The 25,553-nt window shown below is 35.4% G+C and overlaps 1 protein-coding gene across 4 annotated transcripts in view; it reads right to left on the minus strand.

Annotated features, from left to right (window-relative positions):
• Positions 1-1,485: 1,485 nt before the first annotated feature.
• Positions 1,486-25,553, minus strand: part of PIEZO2 (piezo type mechanosensitive ion channel component 2) — a 532,098-nt gene continuing 508,030 nt past the window's right edge. For 2 of the 4 annotated variants that reach the window (XM_074205560.1, XM_074205561.1), the window contains exons 47-53: positions 21,856-22,044; positions 21,005-21,097; positions 19,675-19,847; positions 13,788-13,910; positions 12,646-12,725; positions 4,706-4,889; positions 1,487-3,528 (exon numbers count right to left, since the gene is read on the minus strand). In XM_074205560.1, coding sequence (XP_074061661.1) covers positions 3,276-3,528; positions 4,706-4,889; positions 12,646-12,725; positions 13,788-13,910; positions 19,675-19,847; positions 21,005-21,097; positions 21,856-22,044 — 1,095 coding nt within the window. In that variant the 3' untranslated portion in view covers positions 1,487-3,275. Of the gene's footprint in view, positions 3,529-4,705; positions 4,890-12,645; positions 12,726-13,787; positions 13,911-19,674; positions 19,848-21,004; positions 21,098-21,855; positions 22,045-25,553 lie in introns of all 4 variants that reach the window. The other 2 variants (XM_074205559.1, XM_074205562.1) reach the window with 2 other exon arrangements.

A 25,553-nucleotide genomic window follows, 5' to 3' on the forward strand; every position in this document is an offset into this window, starting at 1 on the left:
TTATATGTACAAAAATATTTATAGCAGCTTTTTTTTGTGGTAGCAGAATTGGAAATTAAGGTTATGCCTATCAACTGAAGAATGACTGTACAAGTTGTGGTATATAATTGTGATAGAATATTATTGTACTATAAGATGAAAAGCAGAATGGTTTCAGAAAAATCTGTGAAGGCTTATATGAAATAATGTAAAGTGAGCAGAACTAGGAAAGCATTGTTCACAATAATAGCAATATTATACAATTATCAGTTGTGAATGTCTTATCCAATGCAATTATCCAAGATAATTCTGAAGGACTTATGATAAAAAATGCTATCCATTTGATGAAAAAGAACTGATGGAATCTGAATACAGATCAAAGCATACTTTTGTCTTTTTTTAACTTTATTTTTGTTTTTTTTTGTCTTTCTTTTGCAAAATATCTAATATAGAAATGTTTTGCATGAGTTCACCTATATAATCTACATCATATTGCTTGCCTTCTCAAGGGGGGCAAGGAGGGAACGAATTTGGAACTCAAAAATTTTTTAAAAGAATGTTAGAACTTTTGCATAAAATTTAGAAATATTTAATGTAACAAAATATATATAGTGAAAATAATAATATTTATAAAGCACTATGTATCAAGCAACATGCTAAGTGCTTTATAATTGATCCTCACAACAGTCTGGGAGGTAAGTATTAATACTAATTAATTAATTAATTAATTAATATTATATAATTATCTCCATTTTACAAATGAGAAAACTGAGGCAAACAGGTTAAGTGAGTTGTCAAGGCTCAAGTAAATATCTGAGTCCTGATGTGAACTCAGGTCTCCCTGACTTTGGGTGATCTATTTATTGCATCACCTAGCTGCCCACTAAGAAACAGAACTGTTCCTAAATTAGATAAATTCTAAAAAAGGAGATGGAATACTACAACACAATCTTGCACTATGCCACATGTCACAAAGTTAATAAATTTTATCAAAGCATGTAGATGAACATGCAATGACTTGGAAAGTCACTTTGAACCACATTGAAAACCTGTGTATTATTATAAAGAACTGTTCATCAAAAGTATTATTATCCAATGTGATAGAAATGTGGTTTCATGATGAGAAATTAAAGTACCCAGATTTTGTTAACTCAATGTTAAACATGTAAAGTAAATAGCTGCAACAAAAATATAAAAAATTGTATGTTAGAAATGAAATTTATACTTATAATCTTGAGGCAAGGTGCTAAGTAATGCAACAAATAAGATTAGGAGGGAAGGAAGGTAGTATGACTAAGTAATTGGTAAGCATAAGCACTCATACTGAATAAAGCATTCTTCTAGATGGGCAAAATATGACTTGACAGAAAAGTGAATTAGCAATAGTGACTGGAGTATTAGGATGACAGTCTTCCCTGTCTTTGGTCCAAGCAGCTTGTAAAATACCATAAAGAAGTTGCTACATCCATACACTCATGTGATACTTATATCTACATTGATGCTGCTATTATTTCCTAACCTCGATGAAATCTGCCCTCTGAAAATTCACTGCTTTGATGTTTTTTTTTTTCACAGCAAAGGACTCATAATTAGAAACATGCATATTGAAGATCCTTCCCATTATTGGGAAATCAGAATGTCTTCCAGAGGGTTACATTTACTGATTCAATTTTATTGTTACAGTGGTTTGAAGCAATTTATTTCAAGATGCCATGTGTAGGGTAGAACGTGTGATACTTTTCACAGTATAATAACAAATGTGCAATATTTATTTGGAAGCGCTGAACATTATTTGAACTCTGCTGCTAAAGCTCCATGTTCACCATAATAGTTTTGTCTTTAGAATTTAGGACCTTGATATTTGCTAAATGGAACCTATTACATTGTTTATACATAGCAACGAAGGGGAAAGACCTGATTCTTCATCTCCATTGGGATTTTCTTCATTCCAGGGTAGATATCATGGATAAACACTTCCCCCATACCTCTTTCAAATATTCCATGCAAAATGGCAGAAAAATGAGTATCTTTAAAATGACTGTACAACATAGATTTTATTTCTGTGTCATTCTCAAATCCAAACTACCCAGAATAACCTTTTTACATACCTCAGTTTGCTCAATGGTTCTTTGAAACCATAAGTTAACATGTAATAAAACTACATTTCAACCATAAATTTTCATGCTACATTGTTCTTTAATGAAGAGGTTGTATCACCAATGATAATAATTTAAGAAAAAGGCCATTTTATTTCCCCCAAGCTCATATACATCTTTCATAATTATGAACTTAAAAAACCCGTCTTGGATGTAAAAATGTGAGTTGGAATATGTAAACACTTTGGTATACCTGAAAAACTGGAAGGAAAATGTCACATACTGGAAAAACCATTGCCCTAAATCATCAAAATGGGGAAAAAAGTATGTTAAAGGATGGGAAAAAGGCAGGAAAATGCTTATGGCCTCAGGTATTAAAGATTTATAAAGTCAAAGTGCTCCTTATATAATTGGTTGCTTTGTTTGATATTATATGTCTATGTCTAATGAGGAGCAGTAATTGTGAAGCAAATAACCTCATAAAACAGTCTTTGTCATTGGTGTTAGCGATAAGCAGGATCTTAGCAAAATGGATTTTTGCTGTTGTTTTTGTTTTTTGATTTTCCTGAGAAGTCATTGATATTAATGGAAATTTTCTTCATATAATTTTTTTCAAATAAAATAAGGCAGTAAGAGATTATCAATAAGGTTATCTTTTTGCTTAGAAGGAGGCTTGTTCTCTATTTGAGGTCTCAATGCATCAAAAGCTCTGTTTTACCAGAAACAGGCAGGGTAAAGAGAGTCAGCCTCATGTTGCTATTCCCCACTGCTTGTGTGCTGGCAGTCTCCTGATTTTCCAACATGGCTTCTTCACAGTTAGTGATGGAAAACTGGATTTTGTATACCCAAACTGTGTCACCTTTGCAGGTCCAGTTAAACCATCCATGGGTCATCTTTTCTTTTTGTTCCCTTCCCTCTTGGTCCTCTCTGAATTCATAAATATGGCTCTTTTGCTTGGCCACAATGTCAGGCACTGCTGACAACATTATAAAGCAAGTTTCCATGGTTTGACAGAAGTGGAATTTAAAAACATCAAAACCAATCTTCACCATCATCCCTTAATCAGAAAGGTGGCATGGATTCCAAGAGATCTGGGAGAGGCTACCAATGCCCACTATAAAACACTTGGTTCTTCTGAGAATTTTGTGCTTTTAAAAAAAATTAAATGTCAATTTTATTTGCATTTCACATCTCACAGCATCAGTTGTCTTTTTCCCTAGTCCATTTGATCATTGTCTCTGGTGAGCGATACAGGAATATCAGTTTGGCATATAAATCTTCCTCTAGTTCCAGTTCCCCTGTCTCTCTCACTAGGAAAATGTCGGTGCACAATTTCAAAATTCTATCTACATTTGGAAGTTCTTCAAACATTATGGAGTGAGAGATCCCACTGAAGAATTCACGGACAAACTTCCCAATCACAAGGACAACAGAAGCATATAATCCCATAATACTGTGAAAAGAAAAAATAAAATTGTACAAAATAAGTGAAATGGGAGTTCATTATTAAAATAAAAAAATTAAAAAAATTAAAATTCTCACTCCACTGTACCTCCTAGACTTTAAAGAGAGCATAGATCAGGACACACAGACACACACCCACACACCCAGTCACACCTTCTCAGTTCTGGGTATAGGCAGTTAAGTCACACTTTCAATAATAATTACAAGACAGGTGTTTGTGGCAAGGGAAAATATGATCATTTTTTAAAATTGATAGGGGTAGTTATGACATAAAAAATCTGGTTTGGCCAAAGACTGGAATAGAATGGAGAAGCTTAGGAAAGTTGAAGCTAGTACAGGTCTACCAGAGACTATAGCTACAGACTGCTTGAATAATTTGTCAATTTTGTATTTTCCAAATCAGAATTTAGGGAAATCAGAGTTATCATTTTAATATGTTCATATGTAAGTATATATTAGTGGCCCAGAGGATAGAATGCTAGGCCTTGAATTTTTGAATTACAATTCAGCTTCAAACACTAACTGTGTGACCCTGGGCAGATTAATTAACCCTGTTTACCTTTGTTCCTCATCTGTAAAATGAGCAGGAAAAGGATATGGCAAGTATTCTAGTATCTTTGTCAAGAAAAGTCAAAATGGAATCATGAAGAGTCAGAAACAACTTGTTATGTATATTGATGATATCGTTTGACAAATATAATGTACATCAAAATCACTTTTAAAGTATACTGACAATAAAATTGTCTCATGACCTTAATTTTTCAAAATTTATACTGGATATATTGGCATCATAGGCACAGGTAGAGATAACAACCAGGTAATGAATTATGGGATCAAAATTGATTATAATTTCTTGGAGCTTTATAATCTAGAAAGATGCTCTGATGTGGGGAAATAAAATGTACAAGCATTTTTATAAATTTAAATACAATGTAGTTTAGTAGAAAGTCCTACTAGTCCTAGCTATGTAACTGACTAAATGTCTGGCTATAGGTAAAATCTCTCTGTGTCTCAGACTCTAGAAAATGAAGATGTTGCATTTCGTGAACTCTGATGTTCCTATTAATTTCATGATTTTATAACCGTGAAAAGAAAATGTTTCTATTATCCAAATTTAAAAAACATGAAAATAGTCTTTTAGATTTCCATGAGTGAAATTATCTTACCCATAGCCAGCAAGGAATCCAAGACTGGGGGGGCTAACTTTGTCATTGAATACCACCAATTCCAAACCTTGAGTATCTTTATTATGTAATTTATGTCCCAGCTGGTTGAGAACCCACCATTCATTCTCAGTTATACTATTATTGTCTCGGGACAAAATGATGGTGATATCTTTAAAATTATTATCTGGAAAGGAAGAATAATATAATTGTTAAAACTTATACATTTGGCATACATCAATCAATTTTCAAATAATTCTATTCTTGGGGGTGGCTAGATGGCACAGTGGAAAGAGCACTGGCCCTGGAGTCAGGAGTATCTGAGTTCAAATCTGGCCTCAGACACTTAATAATTACCTAGCTGTGTGGCCTTCAGCAAGCCACTTAACCCCATTGCCTTGCAAAAAAAGAAAAAGCCTAAATAATTCTATTCTTTAATAAGAATGAGGTACTATATCAAGTGTTAGTAATACAAAGATAGCTGTGAAAAATATCCTATTCTCAGAGACAATTCTATTTAAGGTTATAGTGATAAACACAAAAGAGAAACACAGGGAAAATGTTATGATAAAATTTGAAAAGGAAGAGATCACTTTCTACAGGGTAGGTCAGAGAGGAGGAGATATGGTACCTGAACTGATCCTTTAAGGAAGGAGGAGTTTGGGTGTGACCAATCAGTACTTTACATTTGAGGGAGACAAGGCAGTTATCATTTAGGTAGAGACTGAACGACCACTTATTATTGTTTTGGGCAAGGATACCTTTGCCTCAAAGTTTCTCTTCCCCAGAGTAAATATCCCTATTTCTTTTATTTTTGCAAGGCAAAAAGCTAAATGACTTGCCCAATGTCACATAGTTAGTAAATATCAAGGAACTGGGACTGGACTTGAACTCAGATCCTCCTGACTCCAGGGCCGGTGCTGTATCCACTGAGCCACCTAGTTGCCCCAATTCTTTTGAACAATTCCTATATTGTATGGTCTTTTGACCTACTACTAATTCATCATTCTCTTCTATGTATTTTCCATATTGTCAATGTAAGAAATATTTCAAAAGAAGAATTAATACGACTGAACAAAGGTGACAGAAGAAGTAAAGGACAACACTGAGTTATTATGTTTTGATGACTGAAAGAATTATATCAACAAGAATAAGGAAGTCATAAAAAGCTAGTTGGGTATATGATACCTCTTATTGTTAGGAAAATGATGAGTTTGGCTTTTTCATCTGCTAAAGTTAAGGTTCTAAGTGAAAATATCTACTGTATTCTTGGAATTGTGAAACTGGAGCTCAGAAAAAGCTTCTAGGAGTAAATACTATTTTGGGACTCTACACAAAAATTAATCTACATATGGATTTACAGTCTCAATGTATTCATACATTATTTGAGTCTGTAACAATATCTGGTCCTATCATTTTACAGATGGGAAATTGAGGCTCTAGAAAATTAATTGACTTACTCAAGGCTCCCCCAGCCCATAAATAGTAGAACTAGGACTTCAATCTAGTCTTTGCTGATGTCATTTGTGATGCAGTAGATGGAGTATTGGACCCAAATTCAGCCTAAGACACTTAATAGCTCATTGACCCTAGGCAAATCACTCAATTCTGTTTGCTTCAGTTTACTCAATTAAAAAAATGAGAATGATATTAAAACCCTCAGGTTGGTTGTCAGGATCAGAGAGAGAATATCTGTAAGAGTACTTAGTTCAGTGTCTGATACAGGATAGGTATTATATAAAATCTTATTCCCTTCCCTTCTCAATTCTTTGGCATGGTTAGGCTAGTGCTCTTTTTGGGGGGTGGTTATGTTAATGGTAGTGGAGATGATTATGATTCAGAAGAAGTGAAATGTTATTCTCTCTTTTTTTTTTTAGTTTTTTTTTTGCAAGGCAATGGGGTTAAGTGGCTTGCTCAAGGCCACATAGCTAGTGTGTGAGGCTGGATTTGAACTCAGGTACTCCTGACTCCAGGGCTGGTGCTCTATCCACTGCACCACCTAGCCGCCCCCGTTATTCTCTTTTTATCCAAATAAATAAACAATTGCTATAAAAAGGTCTAGCCATGGGGGGGGGGGGGGTAAAACCAAGATGGTGGTATGAAGGCAGGATTTCCCTGAAAATCATTCCCCCAAAAAACTCCAAAGGCTTTCAAATTATGACTCTTGACAAAATTTAGAGGGGTAGAATCCATAGAAAGACTGAATGATGCAATTTCCCAGTCCAAAACAACTTAGAAGTTCTATAGGAAAGGTGTGTTTTACCGGGACCAGGGGTTGGAAAAAAGCCAGGGATGCAGGGCAGCCCAGGGATCACCAGGAACAGCTTAAAGGGGTGGTAAGAGAACTCTGCAGCCTCAGAATAGCCCTGCTGTGCAGCCCACAGACCATAATGGGGTAGGGGGAGATTGCAGAAATCTCTCTGCTCTCCCTGGGGCAGTACTTTGCTATTTGCCCAAACTCAGATCCAAGTTTCAGTTTGGGTCCCCATACTACCATAGTCAAGCAAGGACTCTCCTCAGCTCCAGGGCACAGAGGAGGGCCTGTGTTCATCCACATACCAAAGTACAGACAAGAGAGCAGTCAGAGCCTCTCATAAGATCTTGGAGGAATTAAGATCCCTGGGTTGTCCCCCCCAAACCCCCAAAGCCTTGGAAATAGGTTGAAGAAATGAGCAAACAAAAGAAAAAGAAGAATCTGATTATAGAAAATAACTTTGGTCCCATGGAAGATTCAGAAGATGACAAAATTGAAGCTTCTGTATCCAAAAGTTCCAAGAGAAATAGAAAATGGGCTCAGGCTATGGATGAGCTCAAAAAGGACTTTGAAAAGCAATTAAGGGAGGTGGATGAAAATTTGGGAGGAGAAATGAGAGCAATGTGGATAAATCATGAAAACCAAATCAGCAGTTGGTGAAAGAAATACAAAAAAATATTGAAGAAAATAATATGTTAAAAACCACTTTGGGCCAAATGGAAAAAGTAAAACAAAAAGCAAATGAGGAGAAGAATGAATGCCTTAAAAAGCAGAATTGGCCAACTGGAAAAGAAGATAAAATAGCTCTCTGAAGGAAATAATGCCTTCAAATGCAGAATGGAACTAAAGGAAGCTGATGACTTTGCAAGAAATCAGGAAGGAAAAAACTCTTCCAAAAAAAGCCCAAAATTAGAAGAAAATGTGAAATATCTCATTGGAAAACAATCAACCTTGAAAACAGATCCAGAAGAAACAATTTAAAAATTGGGCTACCTGACACGACCAGGAAAAGAGCCTAGATTCCATTTTTCAAGAAATAATACAGCAAAATTGCCATGAAATCCTAGGAGCAGAGAGTAAAACAGAAATTGAGGGAATTTACCAGTCATCTCCAGAAAGAGATCCCAAAAGAAAAAAACTTCCAGGAATATTATAGCCATATTCCAAAACTCCCAAGTCAAAGGAAAATACTAAAAGCTGCCAGGAACAAACAATTCAACTACTGTGACTCTATAGACAGGATTACACAGGATCTGGCAGCATCTACATTAAAGGCTCATAGGGATTGGAACATGATATTCTGGAAGGCAAAAGATCTTGGTTTACAACTGAGAATCAACTACTCAGAAAAACTGAACATCCCATTTCAAGGAAAAAGATGGACTTTCAATGAAACAGGGGACTTTCAAACTTTCCTATTGAAACAACCAGAGCTGAACAGAAAGTTTGATCTCCTAGTACAGGACTATGGTGAACCATAGAGGGGGTCAAAGAGAAGGACTAACTATGAAGAACTTAATGATATTGAACTGTTTGTATTCCTGCATGGAAAGAAGATACTTATAACTCATGAACTTTCTCATTTATAAGAGCTGTTAGAAGGAGCATATATAGACAGGACATAGGAAGGAGTGGAATATAATGGTATAATATAGTAAAAAGATGGAGTCAGTGGGTGATAAAGGAAAGTACTGGGAGGAAGGGAAAGGAGATGAAGAAGAAGCTAAGAAATTTCACATAAGATTCAAGAAAAAGCTTTTTTTCAATGGAGTGGAAAGGGGAAAGGCAAGGGGGAATGAGTGAGCCTTCATTCTCATCAGAAATGGCTCAGAGAGGAAATAACATACATACTTAATAGGGTATAGAAATCTATCTTACCCTAGAGAAAAATGAGAAGAAAGGGATGTGATAAGGGGGAATGGGAGGGAAGGAAGGGAGGAATAGGTGATAGAAGAAAGGAAAGATTGTGGGAGAGTGTACTTAGATACAACACACTTTTGGACAGGGTCAGGATGAAAGGAGAGAGAGAATAGAATAAATGAGAGTGGGGAGGAATAGAGTGGAAGAACATGCAGCTTGTAATAGCAACTGGGTGTGGGGGGGGTAATATTGAAACAAATTCTCTGGTGGACTTATGATAAAGAAGGTAACTCAGCCCAGGGACAGAGCCATTGGAATCTGAACACAGACTTTCCCTCTCACTTTTCTTGAGGTTTCTCATCTTCTTGGGGGGTGGCAGAGGAGGGTTTATATTAACTCTTATAACAAGATTATTGTAATAATATAAAATAAAAAATTTAAAAAATGTCTAGCCATGGGATAAGATTCTTTTTGCTTGGGGTTAGTAGAGGAGAGAATAGTAGCAGTGATTGGTGTTGGAATGGACTTGGACCCAATTAGCAAAAAAAAAATCACTATGTTGATGCCATTTAATTTTATTCTCTGTTTGTCTATATAAAATAAAGTAAATTTCAATTGTTAGGCAATATCATGGGGAAATTGGCAAAGAGCTGATAAAATCAAGAATTTAAACCATTATGTGTGGAGTAATTCAGCTCCTTGCTTTGAGAGAGTCAATAGGAGAAAGAAAATGAATGGGTGAATTCATCCTTCTGACTGGTGCCAAAGCTTTCTATTCTCAGGATAACAATGAAGGCTATATACCTTTTATGCCAAGATAAATGAAAATTACTGGGGGTGGAGCCAAGATGGTGGCATGAAGGCAGGATTTCCCAGGAACTCCTTACCCCCAAACTCTAAAAGCCAACAAATGATGACTCTAGCCAAAATTTAGAGGGGCCGAACCCACAGAAAGATTGAGTGATGCATTTTCCCAGTCCAAGATAACTTAGAAGTTCCACAGGAAAGGTGTGTTTCACCAGGACCAGGGGTTGAAAAAAAAAGCCTTGGCCACAGTGCAACCCAGCCCAGCCCACTCAGAGATCACTGGCAACAGCTTGAAGGGGTAGTGAGAGAACTCTGCTACACCAGAATGAGTGTGGAGCGAGGAGCACTGGTAGCAGAATCTGCAGTGAGAATCTGGAGAAAGCAGCCTGCACCCCCAGAGATGATAAGGGAAGTCTGCAGAGATTTGTCTGTTCTCCCTAGGGACTCTGCTGCTAGCTTACACTCAAATCCAGTTTGCAGTTTGGGCTTCCATACTAAGTAGACAAGCTAGATCCCTCCTTATAGCTCCAGGGCAAAGGGAAGTATGGGGGCCATCTACATATCAAAGCACAGGCAAGAGAGCATAAGACTTTGGAGAAATAAAGGTCCCAGTGGGATGTCCCCCCACTCCCCAAAACCCAAAGCCTTGGAAGTGCTATCTTGGGCTGAGGAAATGAGTAAACAATAGAAAAAGAAGAGTCTGACCATAGAAAATAACATTAGTCCCATGGAAGATCAAAATACATACTCAGATAATGACAAAATCGAAGCTTCCATATCCAAAACCTCCAAGAGAAATAGAAAATGGGCTCAAATTATAGATAAGCTCAAAAAAGACTTTGAAAAGCAATTAAGGGAGATGGAGGAAAAATGGGGAGGAGAAATGAGAGCCAGATGTGGAAAAATCATGAAAACCAAATCAACAGCTTGGTGAAAGATATACAAAAAAATGCTTAAGAAAGTAATATGTTAACATCCAGTTTAGTCCTAATGGAAGAAGCAAAACAAAAGGCAAATGAGGAGAAGAATGCCTTAAAAAGCAGAATTGGGGGTGGCTAGGTGGCGCAGTGGATGGAGCACCAGCCCTAGAGTCAGTTGTACCTGAGTTCAAATCTGGCCTCAGACACTTAATAAGTATCTAGTTTTGTGGCCTTGGGCAAGCCACTTGGGCAAGCCATAGCCTTGTTAAAAAAAAAAAAAAGCAGAATTGGCCAGCTGGAAAAGGAGATAAAAAAGCTCTCCGAAGAAAATAACTCCTTCAAATGCAGAATGGAACTAAAGGAAGCTGATGAATTTGCAAGAAATCAGGAAGAAATAAAACTGCCAAAAAAGCCAAAAATTAGAAGAAAATGTGAAATATCTCATTGGAAAAACAACCGACCTCGAAAACAGATCCAGAAGAAATAATTTAAAAATTAGTGGGCTATGTGAGAGCCATGATCAGGAGAAGAGTCTAAACTTCATTTTTCAATAAATAATATAGCAAAATTGCTTGAGATCCTAGAAGCAGAGGGTAAACTAGAAATCGAGAGAATTCACTGGTCACCTCCTGAAAGAGATCCCAGAAGAAAAACTTCTAGGAATATTATAGCCAAATTCCAAAACTCCCAAATCAAAGAGAAAATTCTAAGACCTCCCAGAAACAAATAATTCATCTACGGAGGCTCCATAGTCAGGATTACCAGGATCTGGCAGCATCTACATTAAGGGCTCATAGGGATTGGAATATGATATTCTGGAAGGCAAAAGATCTTGGTTTACAACTGAGAATCAACTACTCAGAAAAACTGAACATACACTTTCAGGGAAAAAGATAGACTTTCAATGAAACATGGGACTTTCAAATTTTCCTATTGAAACAACCAGAGTTGAACAGAAAGTTTGATCTCCTAGTACAGGACTATGGTAAACCATAGAGGGGGTCAAAGAGAAGGACTAATTATGAGGAACTTAATGATATTGAACTGTTTGCATTCCTGCATGGGAAGAAGATACTTATAACTCATGAACTTTCTCATTTATAAGAGCTGTTAGAAGGAGCATATATAGACAGGACATAGGAAGGAGTGGAATATAATGGTATAATATAGTAAAAAGATGGAGTCAGTGGGTGATAAAGGAAAGTACTGGGAGGAAGGGAAAGGAGATGAAGAAGAAGCTAAGAAATTTTACATAAGATTCAAAAAAAGCTTTTTTTTCAATGGAGTGGAAAGGGGAAAGGCAAGGGGGAATGAGTGAGCCTTCATTCTCATCAGAAATAGCTCAGAGAGGAAATAACATACACACTTAATAGGGTATAGAAATCTATCTTACCCTAGAGAAAAATGAGAAGAAAGGGATGTGATAAGGGGGAATGGGGGAGGGAAGGGGAGAAGAGGTGATAGAAAAAGAGAGAGAATAGAATAAATGGGAGTGGGGAGGAATAGAGTGGAGGTACAGCTAGTAATAGCAACTGTGGGGAAAATATTGAAGCAACTTCTCTGGTGGACTTATGATAAAGAAAGGAACTCACCCCAGAGACAGAGCCACTGGAATTTGAACACAGACTGAAGTACATTTTCTCTCTCTCTCTCTCTCTCTCTCTCTCTCTCTTTTTCTATTCTTGAGGTCTCTCATCTTCTTGGGAGGGGTGGGGGTTTATATTTACTCTTATGTTTACTCTTACAACACATCCAATTTACATCTATGTATAGTATGGACACAATGTAAAGACTATCAGACAGCCTTCTGTGGGGTGGAAGGGAAGGGAGGGTGGGGGAAAAATTGTAAAATTCTACACTTTACAAAAAATGATAGGCAGATACTATTGTATATAATTGGAAAACAAATAAAATGTTAAAATTTTCAAAAAAATATAATTGAGAAATGTTAAAAAATATGTAAAAATACAATAAAACATTGGTAACATTAAAAAAAAGAAAATTACTGGAAAATATAATCAGGGAGAAGCTAGAAACACAAGTTCCAATGTTATAAAACAAATATACTGTCACAACTTGAGAAAATCTCATGTATTCCTTACCTTTTAAAAGCTGCTTTATGGGTTTTGTATTGGCATCACTAGGAGCTTTGAGGTAATATGGATATATCCCTTTTATAGTCCTATATAAAAAAAGGAGGTAATGTTTAGCCTTTATTCCACCTAAAGGATCCTATCAGAAAATGAAAGTGGTTCACACATCTACATTCTCAGTAGAAATCATCATTGTAAAGTTATATTTCAGAAGATTCTGTAGTACTGAAGTGCTTCATCAACTATTGGGTGATATTAAGTCAACTAATTCCAGGCAGACATTTAAAGAAGCTATGTGCATAAGTTAATTTTAAAATTTCAAATGCAAATAGAAATATAGTTCCATGGGTGATATATGGTCCTGACTAACAAGACAGTGGGAGGCATGGTCTAGATCAATTGAAAACAAAATAGAAACAGGGAACTCAAAGTTGTATATAAGTATCCTTATGGGTCACATATTGACTTTTAAATGTATTCTTCTCTCTGTTTATTGTATCTTTATTTATTTTGTTAAATATTTTGATCTGGTTTGGGCAGCACTGGGAGTATTTCTCTCACCTCTGACCTACATGACCTTTTTAGGATCATTTTGGTAAATTGAACCTCTTGTTCTCACTGGATATATTCTAATATAACCATAGAGGCTTTGTAGAAATGAATCAAGAGAATTGCAACAATTGATACTCTTCATTTAATTACTAATCATTTCTAAGGAATATGTAATTGTTTCTCCTGTTTCTAAAACAATTGTAATAGATGGAGGAAAACCCCTCCTCTGGGCAAGAGAGACTACGAAGTGGATGGTAAGGTCATCAGCACAGCAAATTGAGGATTTGGTCTGCTTTGGTTAGAAGTTGTGAATGAATTTTATTTTATTTCCTCCTTTACCAAATCCCAAACACTCATATTCCATATAACTTTGCTGGGAAGTCTATACATGTATGCATGAATGCATGAATACCTGTGCATATCTACATTTATACCCACATTTACACAGACATACACACATGTACATTTGTATATGTATGGATATACAGGTGTACATCTATTTGTATGTATACACAGATGAATACACACACACATACATACACACACACATATATATATATATACATATTAAAATACATTATAAAGAAAAGAATTCTTACGCTGGTGTCACTATAGATTTGGAATCAGACATCATATTTGCAATAGAAATTCTGGTCTCATTTTCAAGAATGAAAGAAAGCTTATCTGATGCTATCTCTGATTTCGCACCCAGACTGAGATTTCTATGAAAACAAAACCAAATGAACAGTCAGTATAAATATCAACTAGCTTTGCAGACAATAAAAAAAAAACACATGCACACACACATACTTATCAAACGTATTCAGTTCACCAAATTTGTATTGGATTTTATCATATTTGCCAAGTAATGTCTTTCTCTTGCAATTTTTAATTTTTCTTTCTTTTACTAAATTAAAAAAAATCTAAATAGACAACAACATTTTTAGAGTGGTACTACAGATGAGAAAAACAACCTTGTTGCTGTTGTGTTCCTTCACTAAATTTCCCTTCAGCTTAGTAAGCATAAGGATAGTCAGGTCTAGGATTTTTAAATTTTTGATTCAACAATTTTTAGGGTGGATCTTAAAAATTAGTTAAAACATCTTTGTTTCATGAACTAACATCATCAAGGACATGCATGATAAGGAGGGGAGGTAGCCTGGACATGTAGCTATAATGAGGGTACAAATAAAGAGTTTGAGGGCTATGCTGATATCTTTAAGGTACATACCACCCAACTACAAATTTCATGACATCTTGCTTTTTCCACAGAACACAGGACAGTCTATTATTTACAGCAGGTAGTTAGAATGTTTAGTTTGTTTAATTTGTGAGAATGTTTAATTTGTTAGTTATCAAAGCTGTGAGAGTACACACATATACTCTCAAAATAAAAATGAAGAAGGGTATGATCATCAACACTTGGTGATCTTCCAGTGAATGTTGCTTCCTCTTCTCTGTCCCTGATCATTGTCCAAAATTTAATTTCACACTTAAGTCAAGATTGAAGAGGTATAGAAATGAGACAGGGATTGACTTCTAATCTTAAAGTGGAAAATGTGAGATCTGAAAGCCTGTCAAAAGACAATTCTCTCAGGTTTTTTTTAACCTAATTTACTACTCCTTAAGTCTTTTTTTTGTTGATATATCATCCATGCCATGTCCAGTGATTGTGAGTATACCTCAAAGCTCTGTCTTGGGACTTGTCTTTTTTTCCCCCCTTTCTTTCTCCCTTGGTGAATGAGAAGCAGTTTGGAAAGGTCCTTGAAACACAGGTATCCTGAGAACTTGACTGCTACATGGGAAGGATCATCCTATTGCCATCCATATAAATTGCCATAAAATCTCAGTCCTACAAAATGTTGCTGCTAACCTTTTATTTCTCTCTCTCCATGTAGATGTAGCAGGACACTGGATAAGACATCTGGTTTACCTGGTCTGGTTATGAAGTAAGCCCTGACTCTTGTTACAATTACATCATATTTATAGAAGAGTTCTGCCTTGCTTTCCCTTTTTCTTCCCCTGCCTAGAGCCAGGCCTAAACGTCAAAGAGGAAGCATGACAAGATTAGGCCTGAATGTGGACTGGAATGGTAGGGAAAGTTGGAGAAAGAAAACATAAGTGAATAGAGAATGATAGTTTTTTCTCCTTTTTTGCAGCTAAATTTCAGGAAAAGCTATGTAATAGTAATAATTGTCCTTTGATTTCAAAGATGACATGCTGATCAAATTAATGGTGGTGTAACTTGTACAATTATGTTTATTATAGTGGGATATATGCTGAGCAAGACATCCTTCTCATTTGCCTTTTCCAGAATCATTCCATGGTCTGATTTGAGAGGAAGCAGAACCATTGGTGATGGTCTAGATGTTGTGGGAGTCTCTTTAGCCTTTAAATTGGTTTCTCTTTCTTTCATAATGAAAACATTCTTGGCAAATGCTTTCACTCTGCTAGTTCAATAATTTCACCTCTATACAATATAAATACCCTTGTCTCTCTTAATCATGGTACCAGTTTCAAAAACCTATATAATAAAGCCACGGTGCTATTCCACCCTCTTTCTTCTCCCTTTCTCTCCTATGCATTCTCTTTTCACTGCCTGGTCCCTTGCAATCTTGTATGCAATCTTACTATTCCACTGAAACTGCTCTCTTCAAGATTACCAAGAATGTCTTAATTTCTATTTCTTAATAACTTTTTTCCTTCTTCATTCTTGTTAACTTCTCTGAAGATTATGATACTGTTGATTAGTTTTTTTCTGAATATTCCCTCCTTTCTCAGTATTAGCAACATCTCTCTTCTGGTTCTTTGTTTGAACAACCCTTCTCAATCTCTAACAGGATCATTACATATATTCAACCTCCTAATTATGAATATCTCCTAAGACTTGTCCTGGACTCTGAACTCTTCTTTTTCTTCATTTTCTCTTTTGGTTTTTCCTAATAGCTCCCATGAATGCAACTAGTTCATTAAAGATGACTCCCAAATCTTTATAGGTCTCATTTAGGATTTTGGAACACAGTTCTCTCATGATTTTCTTTTTTCCTAGTTTACCACTCTTCAGTCTCTTTTGTTGAAATGTCATCCATGTTATTTCCACTGATTGCTTTTTCTTAGACTTTCTTGTCTTTTCTCACTGACTCTGGTCTGTCTCTGTCTCTCTGAACTCATCAGTTTTTATGGATTAAATTACCATCTTTACATATATGACTAGAAAATTTATGTATTCATTCCTTTTCTCTCTTGAGTTCAAGTTTTAAAACCATCAACTGCTTATTAGGCTTTTTTCCCTAACTGGATGTATCATAGGAAAGTCAAACTCAACATGTCCAAAAGAGAACTCATTGACTTTCCCCAGCCCTGCAAAACTGTCTCCTCTAAACTTCTCTATTACCTCTGTTAGATGCTAGATTTGCAAAGAAAATTTGAGAAATAATTCCTTCTTTCAGGGAGCTTTTGTTCTATTGGTAATTATCTAAGAATGGTTTAATTGAGTTTCATGCTCAACTTTCTACATAGTTATCTCCCCTTCACTACATCTCATTTTATGAGATGATTATAATACTTATAATTTTTCACTTCTAGATAACTTTAAATTCTAAAATTATGTTGCCCTAAACTGCCATGTCTTTCTGTTTGTATGAGTTCATTTTTAGGGTACCTTTGGATTCCTCATTATAATTATTGAAAGTAATAATGACAGTTCATACTGATGTCTTTTCTTTATACAGTTCCAGTTTTGGGCATCAATAGCTTTTTTGAGTAGGTCAGGTTGAAGCCATTATAATTAAATAGCATATCTTCTAATATTTATAATTTCTTCTAATTTTTATGTTGATTTTTATCTTTGTCCTAACTAGTTGATCACATCAATCAGCTGGTATAGAATTATTCACAGTAGTAAGCAGTCAATTCTTATCTATCAGTAAATTTTCTGTTTTATGATGTTATTTGTTACCCTTCACTATCAGCATCTTCTAATATTATTTCTGAAAAAATATTCAAACTATATTGGCATGAATAGTTTGTAAGCCTTTAATCTAATTCTGAACCATGTTTTCTAACATTCTTTGTTATTTTCTGGTAAACTGATATTTGTATTAAAATCTACAATTATCAAAATATACTTTCATTTAGACTGGAAGCTCTTATCAAAGTATTCATAGAAATTCTTTAATTCTTCATTTTGGGCAACAAACAATGGCACTAAGTTGCAATTATCTTCAAGGTAGTCTTTTGTGTATCTTTATCAAGAACACTGCAAAGATGACAAAGTATGCCATGAAATCATGTCTCTTATGGCTTTAAATCATATGATGAAATCAACTCTGCTAACTCCTTTATGTGCATCTACATGGAGAAACTGAGTCACTCATTTAGCTGCAACTTATGTCTTTTAGTTTTATCAAAAAAGAGTGTCTATCAGTGTTGAAATGGTTCAGTTGTTCTAAAACTATGTTAACTCAACAACTAGACAAGGATTTCACCTCAAAAAAATTAATATTTATATTTACATTTTCCCTCCCTTTTTTTTACTACATCATCAACTGCAGATATGGAAGGAACTATGCAAGACTGAAGGTCATCTTTCAATTTTCTTTCTTCTATATGTTGTCAAAGACAGCTAGGTGGCACAGTGGATAGAGCATTGGCCTTGGAGTCAGGAGGACAGGAGTTTGAATTCAGCCTCAGACACTGTGTGACCTTGGGCAAGTCACTTAACAACAAATGCCTTGCATCCAGGGCCATCTCCAGTCATCCTGAATCAGATCTAACCACTGACCCCAGGTGGTTCTAAAGGAGAAATTGAGACTGGTAACTTAGCATAGTACCGCTTCACTCAAATTCAATTCATAGGCTTGTCATAGGATTACCTCCCTGATGTCTGGTAGACTTTGAGAATGAAAGACAAACATCATCATCGTCAAGGATAGAGCTCCTTTATATTTAGCTAGGCTAGTTTTCAGATAATAGCTTTTATCTGTCCTTAGCAAAATGCTTGAAGCCTCTCCAAAATAAATTCTTAAGAAGTTGCCTTCAAAAGTTAGGATGGACCTTAGCTACCCACTGTTTTTCTCTGGTCACCTTGAATGCTTGATGCACTCTAGTAATAATGGCATATCTTTCTTTTTCACTTAGGACTCTCCCTCCCCCCACAATCATTCCAAAAATACTCATGCCATGGACTCTTTAAAAATTCATTTCTAAGGGGCAGCTAGGTGGCACAGTTGATAGATAGAGCACACTGGCCCTGGAGTCAGGATGACCTGAGTTCAAATTTGACCACAATTAATAATTACCTAGTTGTGTGACCTTGGGCACATACTTAACCCCATTGCACTGCAAAAAGTAAAAAAAAAAACATTTTTTGACTTTCTAGGATTGACTGACTCAAGGAAAGGGAAAAAATGAAGAAACTGATGTAGAACATTTCAGTAGGTTCCCCTAGCAAAGTTTTGTGGCAATTATCATATGAACTATATTCTCCCTTCCATCATATACTTAAGAAAAAATGAAAGATATTTTGTTCATGTACTTCCATTCTTAATTTTTTTCTCAACTTCTGCTTCTTTTTTATTTGTTTTGAGACAACAACTGTAGATTACAGCTTTTCTGGGGAATCTACTTCCTACCAACCAAAGCAGAAAAAAGAATTAAATCAAGGAGCTCCCAACTGCTTATTATTGATTCAGGTAAGGAGTGGAAAGGTATGTCAACATTTTCTTCTTTAGTCATGTCACCTAAGATGTCAGGCTGCTTCTAATTTTACATTCTATGTTTCCCTCCTGTCTTCCTTGGTCTAGAAGTTCTAGGGTTAGAAATTATAGGGAGATTTGAAATGACTGTACTTAACTACAAGGTCCTTTCTTTGAGTCAAAGATGCATAAATCACTGAATCTGAAACTTAAAAGAATGGAGAAAAATAATTTTCATTCATCTCCCATTTTCTCCATCTCTCTTTCACATGTTCATAAACTCATATTTAGTATTTCTATTAAATGGCATATTTCAAGTATCCAAGAAAAGTACCTAATGGAAAGGAGAACAATCAGAAAGTCTAAATAATAATCTTGCTACTGATGTTTTTGTTACTCTAGGTCAAAGGTTCTAAAATTTTTTTGTATCATGGACTCCTTTGACAAGTTAGTAAAACCTATGGAAGTTTTTTCTCGCAATGATGTTTTTAAGTGTAAAACAAAATATATTGGAGTATTAAAAGTTTAATTACATTGAAAAACTGAGACTAAAATATAAAAAGAAATTACATTCATAGACATTAGGCTAAGAACTCCTGCTCTGCCTGAATCTCTGTTGTCACATGGAGATTTCAATCTTTAAAAAAATGAATGAATTGCTGAGACAGATGGTGGATTATGATCCAGATGTTAATATAATTCTTATCCTCCTCCCATATCCCACCCCACCTCCATCTTTTCCCCATGAGGGAAAAAAGGGGGAAATTAGGTAAGGAAATATAGTAACTACCTCTGAATACTCCATGAAAAAACAAGAGAGAAGGTATTAGTAAAATCCTTGAGTTCTTTTATCATTTTCTGCTTACTGGGAGGGCTGATGGTCCATAAAGAATTTGAATTTCCTTCCAGTTCTACTACTGTTATATCTTCTCTTTGATAATTTTCCAGAAATTGCATAGCATTCTGTAAGTACAATAAGATAGAACATTTAACTACCCAAAATGTATGGAATACGATCCTTCTCTGAATGTTTTTGTATATAATTCGAGAGTTTCTTAAAAAAGATGCATAGCACTGCAGTATGATTAATTTTATAATCATCAATATGCCAGTCATTTACTACTTATTTCTAGGCTCCTATTCCCACCATACTCCACATCCCTCTAGTGATAAGGTAGCCACATATTAAACTTTTTTTTCCTCTTTTTCTTAGGAATCAACATCCCCTAAATCTTGCCTCCCCTTTATTCTTAGTTGTCATGGATAAGGTTAAACTAAGGAAGATTTCATCTTAAGGCAGTATTAAAGCCCTTAGATCAAAAATTTGACTATGGTTTTCTACTCTGAGGGAAACAACCTCAAATAAAATACCCAGTTTTATCAATACTTAGACCCTAAACGATAAAAAAAAAACCATCCTTCTTGGTGGAGAAGAAGCTTTGTGTTCATTTAGAAAAATGGTCTGTCTCAATTGTTGTCTTCATAATAGCAGATATGGAAGAAACTCTGCAAGACTGTGGACTACTTTTTAATTTCCTGACTAAAAACTAATGAAGAAACTCCATAAATGGGAAACTGGGGCTTGAGTGAACTATGTGACTCATGTGGCTGTCATTAATCAAAGCCAAACCAATTATACTCAGCAACTAGACAAGGACTTCACCTCAAAAATTAATATTTATATTTACATTTTCCCCTCCCTTTTTCCTACTTCATCAGCTGCAGACAGGGAAGGAACTATGCAAGACTACAGTTGCATTTAAGGGCTCTGTTCTCTTACTGTTTTGTTCAACTACAATCCATGGGACTGTAAATTCTTTGAGGGCAGGAACTGTCTCAACTTTGTATCTGTATTCTTGGCATCTAGCACATGGCTTGATACAAAGTAGAACACATACAATAAAAGTTTGGTGGCTTAAATGGCATAACATTGGACTGTCATCCACAACATAGACCTTACTAAAGTCATGTCTGCCTATCAAGGATCCCTATTTTATTCCTCCTTTGTTCCTTTAGCATTCCCTCCTCAAGTTTGATAACACTGAAGAATATCATTAGCTCTCTTTAAATAATTTAGATGTTAGATTTTTAAAAAGGAATTGAAATATGCATTTACTTACAGTATTTGTTGAATAATTCCTTAGAAATGTTTTGAATAAAGCTGGCTCCATAAGTTTCAACTGACTTTGTTGAGCACTCATAGTGAAAATAGGCTAGAAGACAAAAAAGGGCATCAGGTTTTTAAGCCTTCATTTATTCTTTCCTCTGGTAACATGAAAAGAAAAGCAGTCAAATGCCCTAACATACTTGGGACTATGCACTCATAAACATTTCGAGTATTTCTAGAAGGGATTCTTTTATTCTTATGGGTCTCTAAAAGGAGTCAGGAAGCCCTGAGTTCAAATATGGCCTCAGGCATTTATTATCTGTGTGCCCCTGGTCAAGCTCCTTAACCTCTGCCTCAGTTTCCCTATCTGTAAAATGGGGGTTATAATGACAACTATCTCCCTCAGGCTTGTTGTGAGGATCAAATGGGAGATAATTGTAAAGGGTTTAGTCTAGATGCTAATTCCTGTCCCCTTTTCTTCTCATCTCAGTGCAGTCTGAATTCTCTTCTAGTCTTCCCAGTCTCTCATTTGGCATCAAATTCAGCTTGATTCCAGTGAACATGCCCAGTGAATCCTCAGAAGTGGCTTCATGTATTGGAATTTGCACTGTATATTTCCAGTTCAATGAAAACATACAGTGAACATTCAAATCATGTTTGTGCTCATTGGGATGCAGCTGTATCGATAAACCAAAGTTGAATAAGATAAAAGAGGAATAAAATAAACACCTCAAGGTCCTTGGATTATTTATTTGGTGAAGGATGAATTGGACCCATCATTCCAGGGTAAAACTCAGAGAAATAATATGAAGCAGAAGCTCAGTATATTGTTATTCTTGTTCTTGTTATGAACTGGACAATTACCTGATACCCTCCTAAAGTGATCTTGACGGAGACATCCAGGGGCTGGTTGATGACCCCAGCAACAGACTTGATTAGGGACATGAAAAGGAGGGGGAACCAGACAATACAAATCAAGAGGACAATGATCATGCCTCCCATGCCATACTTTACAACCTTCTTTTTCTTCTGTCCTCGGGGCTGGGGGTATCTCTGTAAAAGAAACAGATCCACAAGGTAAATGTTACACCAACTACGACAAGGTTGTGAAAATGATTATATTGGAATAGTATTGCTCTTGGAATACATATTCCCAACTTCTAATACTGCTGACCTAACTTCTACATTTTTGTTTGCCAATAAAGGACTCATAGAGTAGTAGAATAGGCACAATTTTCTGCTGCATCAAAATTCTTCTGACTAGGTGTGATCCTTCAGGAGAAAACATTACCTCATATATCCAGGAAAAAAGGACATTTCTTCCCTTATACCCCCTCCTTCTCTCATACTTTTTTAAAATTTTAACTATGAATTTGAAAATATCTATTTCATTCATGAGGCAAGATGAAAATATAAGATTGTCCATATTGTTTAACAAGATTGGAAATATGGTACTTAATTAAATTCAGTTATCTATTTATAAAGACCAAGAGTATGGTGAATTAGGTTCATTGTCCTGAGTCCTGTGCTTTAAGATAACTGAACAATGACTCTCATAAGTCAATCAGGGGAAAAAACTTCTTAGCTATTTGAACCTAATCAAAACTGAGGTAAAAAGAATGATAATAATAATAGTAATGATGATGACAATAATAACAATAACAATAATAATAAGTAGCAGCAGTAGCAGTAGTAGTAGAAGAAGCTAAATGAATAGAGTGCTGGGCCTGCAGTCAGAAGTCCGTTGTTCAGATTGGCTTCAGACCAATTAGTTATGTGATCCTAGGTAAGTTATTTAACATATTTGCCCAATCCATTCGAGAAGGAAATGGCAAACTACTCCAATATCTTTGCCAAAAGAACTTCAAGGATAGACTGATCCATGAGGTCATGAAGAGTCAGACATGACTGAAGGATTAAAAAGTAATAACAAGGGGCAGCAAGGTGGCACAGTGGATAGAGCACCGGCCCTGGAGTCAGGAGGACCTGAGTTCAAATTCGGCCTCAGACACTTAATAATTACCTAGCTGTGTGGCCTTGGGCAAGCCACGTAACCCCATTGCCTTGCAGAAACTAAAAAAAAAAAAAAAAAAAAAAAAAAAAAAGTAATAACAAGAACAAAGTAGAAGCATTTATATATATATATTTTAAGGTATACAAAGCCCTTTACAAATGATATGTCATTTCATCCTCACAGAAATCTGATTGATAGGTAGGTGCTATTATTATCCTAGTTTTATAGATAGAAAAAGATTAACAGAAGTCTGATTTGCCTAAGTAACACAGCTAGTAGGTCAGAAGAGCTTGAATGCAGTGCTTTCTGACTCTAAGTCAAATACAATACACCACTCAGTGGCTGTTAAGCAACATAATAATAATAATAATAATAATAATAATAATAATAATAATAATAATAATAATAATGATGATGATGATGATGATGATGATGATGATGATGATGGACATCTGTCTAGTGTGTTAAGATTTATTGAGCATTTTCCTAAAAAGTTGGTGATATTAAATTAGTTGTTCCATATATAACCCTTATGTACATGCTCAATCTATCTGTCCATTCTTATCTCTCCCTATTTATTCACCCTTGTGCTTCCTGTTAAACTGGATTACTCTCTATTTCTCTCTTTCCTTTCCCATCTTTGTGCCCTTGTTCATGACACTTACCCGAGCTAGAATAGATTACCTCCATCTTTGTCTGTCTAAATTCATACCTTTCTTAAAGATTCAATCTAATTCTTTCTCTAGATGCACATATAGTTCTTTTTTCCATATATCCTTCATAATCAATGACTTATTTGCTTAAAGTCACTCAACTATCACTGTTACTATGTATAGAATAATTTTACATATATACATATTATATATATATATATACACATATCTATTTGTGTCTAATGGTAGCAATCTCTAGGATTGTGGGAGGGAAGAACAAAAAAGAAAATTGCATAATGGTTTTATTATATATTTAAAATGAATAGCAAGTTGCACATAATAGTTTTGAAATTTCATATGCAATCATCTTTTTATTATATCATGAAATAGTAATGCTTGTTTTATTCCATAAATTTAAAAAGATAAATTTAAATAATAATAAAAAAAGATTCAACTCTGACAACTGCTCTTTTATGAAGCCTTCTTTAATACTATGATTTGAAACTGATTTCTCTTTCCTCAAACACTTCTTGGGACCTGATTGGTTCAGAATGAATATAAATAGCAATTGTTTCTGCTTTGGTCAGATATCCTGGCCCTTTTAGATTTGTTTGACTATGAAAAAAAGGCTATTCTTTATTTCATTTCTTAGTCATTTGCTTTAAGCACTGAGAAGCCTGGAGGCTCTAGTCCTCCTACTCTTTATTTATTTATTTTTGGATTAAACAAAATCAGGCATTTTTGGCCTCTTTGCCTCATCCCTCTCTTACTTAACCTTTATCACTGAATGGACTTTTGCTATGACCTGGGAAGGGCATTAGTCTTAAAAGGTCAAGATCTTCCTCTGCATCCAAAGTTATCTCTAGTTTTTCTGATCTATATGTGGCCACTGGACCCACATGTAGGAGAAAGTGAGGCTGGTGACTTTGCACAGCAAATTCAATTCAATTGTATGTCATGGCATCACCTCTCTGATGTCATAGTCCTTTTTGAGAACAAAGGGCAAAGAATAATATTCCAGGAACTCCTCTCAGTATAGGTTATGTGAAACTTAAATTTGATTTTATTTTCATGTAATTAATTTCTTTTTTAATCCATGTTTATTTAGTTTTTAAGGTTTTGTATTACAAAACAACCTCACTACTTAATATTAGCCCAGGAAAATGTGAAAGTTCTAGGGAACTTTAGCAAATTATTTCTATTTATATTATTTCTTATGGAAAAAATTCATTCTGTGCTCATCAGTTTCATCATTCACAGAGAGTTCTAGAATGAGTATTGAAATACAACTATGTTTGATATCACTGGGTTTTTAAATTTTGTTTTAAATTTTTATTCATTTTATGCAAAGGGGTTAAGTAACTTGCCCAAAGTCACACAGCTAGGCAATTAAGTTTCTGATACTGGATTTGAACTCAGGTCCTCCTTAATCCAGGGCCGGTGCTTCATCCACTGTGCCCCCCAGCTGCCCCAGATTTCATTGTTTCAGATACTTGGTTAATCTCCATTTCCATACATTTCTTCTTTAAAATAAAATCGGACTGAAAATAAGACATATACCAAAAAAGTCCCTTATTAACTTTTGGTCTGCAAGTTGAAAGATAACAAGTACATTGGCTAGACTCATTGTGAAGGAATTATGATTAGGCATGTACAAAGGTTTTACAGGCCTAATAGGCACTGAAGGAAATCAGAGGGAGTGTCTTCTTGACTGAGATTAAATATTCACCATACACAAAATTAGCAATTACACATATAGTTACGTGTAGTTTTTGTGGTTCTACTAATATGTACGGTTGCTACGAACCATCCAGCAAATTAAAATATTGTTCCCCATCAAAGTGTGGATTAGTAAAAGAGGCTTATAAAGTAAGAACAGGAGTTCTAGAATTCCT

This window comes from Macrotis lagotis, chromosome X (assembly GCF_037893015.1).
Source record: "Macrotis lagotis isolate mMagLag1 chromosome X, bilby.v1.9.chrom.fasta, whole genome shotgun sequence".
NCBI lineage: Eukaryota > Metazoa > Chordata > Mammalia > Peramelemorphia > Peramelidae > Macrotis > Macrotis lagotis.